Source organism: Borostomias antarcticus, assembly GCF_949987555.1.
Source record: "Borostomias antarcticus genome assembly, chromosome: 6".
Lineage (NCBI taxonomy): Eukaryota > Metazoa > Chordata > Actinopteri > Stomiiformes > Stomiidae > Borostomias > Borostomias antarcticus.
The window spans coordinates 16295549-16301787 of NC_140239.1; the positions used below are offsets into that span (position 1 = coordinate 16295549).

Below are 6239 nucleotides of genomic sequence, written 5' to 3' on the forward strand. Positions count from 1 at the left end.
ATGTGTTCCTGTGTGACTAACGTTGTTACCCGGTTCTGGTTACAGCTGGATGACTCCAGACCTCTGAGTGTGGGTTGGGTTTGTTTAGTCGTCACTAGGCATGTCCTCTCCATCTCTAACTCCACAGCACCCACTGGCTCGCTGGGGCGACCCATACGGATCAAACAAATCCATCTGCTGCTGGCTGTGTTAACTCATTCATACCTGCTCATACCTGCCACATTAGGATCAGTAGAGCTTTGTCATGCTGGGTCACCTGGTTTTGAATGACCCATATTTTTTGACATATCTGGGATCTATTGTCATACATCATGCCTAACATATTTCATCTTCCATATTGCCCCCCCCCCTAGTCTCCTCTCTCCTCTCCTACTCTCCTCTCATCTCCTCTCTCCTCTGCTCTCTTACTCTCCTCTCATCTCTCCTCTCCTACTCTCCTCTCAACTCCTCTCTCCTCTCATCTCTCTCCTCTTAACTCCTCTCATCTCCTCTCTCCTACTCTCATCTCCTCTCCTACTCTCCTCTCCTCTACTACTCTCCTCTCATCTCCTCTCTCCTGTATAGATCTTTAGCAGTGGTTGTTCCATTAGCAGCAACGTCACGTCCCCTCGCTCCACGGTAAACCTCCCCTCCCTCCATACAGCATGCGTGCAACCATAGCTGAGCTGTTGCAGCATTGTTACTCTGCCTACAGTACCTCATCCTTTTTGCTGTACTAACCTGCACTGAACTAGAGCATGCTTCCTGTGCACTGAATTTCATCTTCAAGTGTTGTGTGTATGTGTGTGTGTTACTCACACCAACTTTTGGCATGTCTTGTCTGTATATGCCCCCCTGTGTGTGTGTGTGTGTGTGTGTGTGTGTGTGTGTGTGTGTGTGTGTGTGTGTGTGTGCACGCTCGTGCGTGTGCCCGCGTGCATGTGCGCGTGCGCATGTGTGCGTTTGTGTGTGTCTGTCTCCCCCTCGCCCCCTCCAGCGGTGCTCCAGCCCATCCACCCCCAGTGGGATGCTGTCCCCGGTGGGCCCCGGGTCCCAGAGCGGGCCCCTGCAGTGGGAGGAGCGCCAGGGCCAGTGGCTGCGCCGGCGCAGGCTGGACGGCGCCATCAACCGGGTCCCCATGGGCTTCTACCAGAAGGTCTGGAAGATCCTGCAGAAGTGCCACGGCTTGTCCATTGACGGCTACGTGCTGCCCTCCTCCACCACCCGCGAGGTATAGAACGAGTGCATCCCAGGGGATGGAGTAGTAATAGCGAGATTGATTCGGTTACATTAGGTACACTTGATTTGGCCCATCTTGCAGATGGGATTACGGCTTCTAGAGCTGTTCTGGTGGTCAGTTTATGCCGATCCTTATGATCCATCCTTAATCAGTGTGTGTGTGTGTGTGTGCATGCATGCATGCACCTGCAGATGACGGAGGGAGAGATCAAGTTTGCGGTGCAGGTGGAGTCAGTGCTGAACCACGTCCCCCAGCCGGAGCGCAGGCAGCTGCTGGTGGAGTGTGTGATGGTGCTGACGCTGCTGGCCGACATGCAGCTGGACAACATCGGGGGCGTCATACACGTGGACCGCATCGTACAACTGGCCAATGACCTCTTCCTAAGCGACCAGGTCAGGACACGCACACACACTCACTCACACACACACACCAATTTTCCCATGTTTAAATTATGTCGTGTTTCCGTGCCAGAGATCCCAAGGGGCCCAGGACTTCTTCCTGGAGAGGGACCCGGCCACAGGCATCTGTAACTTCTTCTACGACAGCGCCCCTAGTGGCAGCTATGGCACCATGACATACCTGTCCAAGGCTGTGGTCACGTACCTGCAGGACTTCCTGCCTCACTCCTCCTGCCTCATGCAGTGATGAAGATGAACCCGCTGCTCAACACAGAGGCCCCAGAAAGTGGGAAGGGAGGAGAGAGAGAGAATTGGACAAGTATTAAAATAGGGCTAAGATTCGAGACTGGATCACAGCTAAGTCATTCATACCTCGTGAAGAAGCAGTGCAGCTCATACAGAAATATCACAAACTCGCATGATCTAGCACATCTGGTTAAAGGACTAAGACTTATCATTGTCTTGACATGGGGTTAAGGTGAGTGGTGCTTGGGTCTTTTATGACTGTATGGATAAGGTGTGTGTGTGTGTGTGTTTAACTTGTATGATCATCAGAACATGTGTGTTAGGGTTGTTGGCTACAGTATGTGTTAGTACATGTGGTAGTCATGCTGTAATGACTATAGGCATGTATGTTATGAGCATGTAGCATGACTGTCAGGGCATTTACTGTATGCTGTGTATGTACATGTTAGGATTATTAAGAGTACTATATATATGGTTATGTTTAATAACACAACTCTAAATTGGATTACAGCAGCTATTGCCTAATATATGAATCTATAATCCCTAATATATATTATGCCTAATCTGGATGCACTGTGCTGTTTATATTCTACTCATTCATTGTAGTGCCTATGTTGAGAAAACCTTCACTGTTTGGTTGATGAACCTAGTTATCTTGATAGAGCATGTTGATATCTGTTAGTATCGTCTCAGCTTCTCAATGACTGTCTTTTTTAAAGGATCAAAACACTACATACTTATGATTATGAATTATTATAAATGATTAACATGCTTTATTCAGACCAGTTACCATAGGGTTAGTTCAGGGTTAGAGGGAGAGATGGAGTGTGTAGAAGGATAGTGGCTGGAATATAGGGTGTATGTTCCCTGGTTTTGATGGACAGAGAAACTGGAGGAGAGATATATACTCATTGTATTTGTTTATTTTATTACAAAAGACATCTTACATTTTTATTGATATTACAAATATACATTATATATATATATGAGAGAGATTTTTTTTTTTTTTTTTTTCGTGGACCAGTACTAGGCTACTGTATGATAATTTGGATTAGGAAATACAAATCAATGTCATTGTAATTTGTAATCAATTGATTTTTCCATGATAATCTTGATAACATTTTGATATTGAAAAGGCCATGATGACCATAATATAAAAGCCATATCACCTTTTGTTCTCTGTTGTGGCCAAGAGGATTTCTGGGGAGAGCTGATCTGAATTATGATGATATGAATTACAGTATGTACTTTTTTAATCAACCGGCACCCAGTCACAATCATGTTTTATTCGTCCATTTGCACTTAAGACCATTAAAAACGGGGTGTATTCTTTCAGGGTAAAACCTGTAGTGTGTTGTCAACACCATATTTGTCAATTAACAATAAATAAACATGTACCTCCTATATACCACTGTCCTGGTTTAGTCTCTACTGTATTTTCCCAGACGGGCATTTCACACATACAGTACAGTACACATACCAACAAACACACATACTGTACTGTACAGCACACACACGGGTCATGGATGTGTGTCCCTGGGCAGGCACTTCTTCCTGCTGTAGGGGGAGAGGTGATGGGAGGGGGGGCAGGCACATCCTTATTTAGACGCGTTCTGTCCGAGTGAAATTATTTTTCCAAGGTAGTCTTCTTCTGTGGTGGTGGCGGTGCTTTGAAGCCGGCAAAGGACTGTCGTCTGGCATGAGTGAGCGGAATGCGACAACCGGACTGAGAAGGGCTACTGTATCCTCTGTATCCTCCACTGTCACAACTCACTCAATGTCAGACTCTGCTAGCAGCAGTGCTAGTGCTAGCAGCAGTAGGGGAGAGCCGGGACGAAAGTAACACTTTTTGGTTTTATCCCATTTACTCCAAAATTAATAGAGGTAGAGATTCCATGTTTTATGACACATAACTTGCACACGTCCTTCACTATTATCAACTGTAATTTCCGTTCTAGGATATATAAGTTTAAAATAAATAGGCTGGGAACGTACCGAGTGGAATGTTACTTTCGTCCCTACAGAGCGGGACGAAAGTAACACATCAGGGGGGCGGAAGTAACAGCAAACGAAGGGTCCTCGTATCTCTGTATTTCAGGATTGTAAGTCTCTTTACTATCAATACATGTACACAATATAATGTTTGTATAGATTAAATAAATGCTATAAATTCGAAATCCATACAGCGCACAGACAGCTCCTATGACCTCCTGTATGGGGTTAGATCTGTTTCAATACTTGTCAATATACACCACATGTTTCACAAATGTTTTTTGGTGATTCACAAATAAATTCTTGTTCCACAAATTTATTTTTGTGGTTCACAAATATATTTCCAACTCACAAACTTATATTTACTTGCACCTGAGACACGAACCATTCTGGCGAGAGAGACACGAACCATGAAACTGCTGACACAAATCAAAATTGATTTTGAAACAGATCTACCGTCAACGCTATGGTACTTATTTTTCATAATGTTTGCAAATATATTTATGTGATTCACATATACATGTGTGCAGGGTTGGGAAGGTTACTTTAAAAAAAGTAATCCCTTATAGTTACAAGTTACTTGTGAAAAATTGTAGTCAGTAACGTAATCCGATTACCACAATTTAAAAGTAAAGTAAAGGAATACTTTCAGTTACTTTTGGATTACTTTAAAGAAAATGTATTGTGTATTTCACCAGATATAAAATGTACTGTGTATTTCACCAGAAATCCTACATTATTTATTATTTTTCTGTGTTCTAGAGCTGACAACATAGCTAAACAGCAGTTGCCCAGCGCCCGCCCAGTTAGAGCAAGTGTTAATGCCAAGAGGTTAGGGTGCGTGTCATCTTGCCTTGGCTAGTTAATTGAAGTCTGCAAAACACGACACTCGTTGCTAGCTAACGTTAGGTGTAAACGTCGGAGCCAGCTCTAAACTCCAGCTCTAATGCATTCTAAGCAGCTGTGATTGGCGCTATTCAGCTACAGTATACAGCTTGCCAGTGGACACACAGCCTTATATATTATGGATAAAGCACCCACTGACCAGTTTTCCCAGGCAGTTAGTTATAGCTCTTGAATAATGGTGCATTCGTTTATAACTGGGAGGTGGCAAATTGCGACTTGCTAATGCCGACATTATTTCGTGATTAGGATACAGTGGCGATTGATTCCGTTTAAATTGTGTGACACATTGGAGGGTTTCTTGCAGAGACCGATGTATTTATTATTCAATATGTCATGTGTTTCGCAGACTTTCCCGAGTTTCATCCCTCTGCCATCGGAGTCGCGTTTTCCCCTTTCTCCAGAAACGTGCTTATCGTAGTTAAAGGAGGGTCGAAGTGTGCGTAGAGTTACGCACACCTTCCGCCAACTTATCTCTCAGCTCGTTTTTTATAAATACCGAAAGTTGCGTAGAAAGTTGCTCAGTATGGGTTACGCACGCTTTTGTACTTACGCAATGTTTATAAATGAGGCCCCTGGGTGTCTTGGTGAGTTTATAAATGAGGCCCCTGGGTGTCTTGGTGAGTGACCGCGTTGGCTAGCTAACCGTATCTAACGCTGTGTTCACATTAGCTATAGGCCTAACAATCAAACAGGTTATCTATGAATTTGAGCTATAGCAATCATGGGTATATTTGTGGATAATATCAATTTAATAATATATTTAGATAATAGGCTAGGATGGACTTTTAACTGTAGTAGCTTATTCAATTCTCCCAAACAATCACACTTCAAATCATAACCCAAACAAGAGTAGACACTTAAAGTTACAAGACGCCGTAAGCAAAGCATAAATGACACATTTCTTTATATTTTCATGTAGAAAATCAGAGTAAAGGGCACGTATTTTTGTCTTTGGAAAGTGGCCATGGTAAACGGGATAGCCTACACTCCGAAAAATGCACTTCGCGGAGGCAGGCTTCGCTCGTGTGGTAGCCTAATTAGCCCCCGCATCGTGCATTATTTTTCGATAACAGCACACCTCGTTGTGTATTATCCCTTACATACTATAGCCTAGTTAATGTCAATTTGCAAAGAATAACGAATCACGCAACAACATCAAAAACAGCCAAGCGAACAGACTAGGATTAACTTGAACTGTCCTGGAACGTGATCCAAACGTTCCCGTTTCCCCATGCCGTATGCTGTATGTTCCACTCTCCGCGGACAACATAATAGGCCTACCCAACTCAATATTCAACTCAATACGTTTACAGGTAGGCTACATTGAAGCTAGTAATGTGGATCTTCATTGCTGCAGTATTTAAAACTGGCGCGACATTCTAGAGCGTCTTTTTTCCGTCCTCTCCCCGTTCTGCGCACCTCCTAGAAAACCAATAGTGCGCTCCCGAGAACGGCCATCGATAATACATATTTTATAC

The 6239-nt window shown here is 43.9% G+C and overlaps 1 protein-coding gene across 1 annotated transcript in view; it reads left to right on the plus strand.

The window, feature by feature from the left end:
• phka2 (phosphorylase kinase, alpha 2 (liver)) overlaps positions 1-3260 on the plus strand; it is a 118084-nt gene extending 114824 nt beyond the window's left edge. The window contains exons 29-32 of the mRNA XM_084439393.1: positions 565-618; positions 977-1210; positions 1411-1611; positions 1691-3260. Coding sequence (XP_084295519.1) covers positions 565-618; positions 977-1210; positions 1411-1611; positions 1691-1864 — 663 coding nt within the window. The 3' untranslated portion in view covers positions 1865-3260. The remainder of the gene's footprint in view (positions 1-564; positions 619-976; positions 1211-1410; positions 1612-1690) is intronic.
• Positions 3261-6239: the final 2979 nt, after the last annotated feature.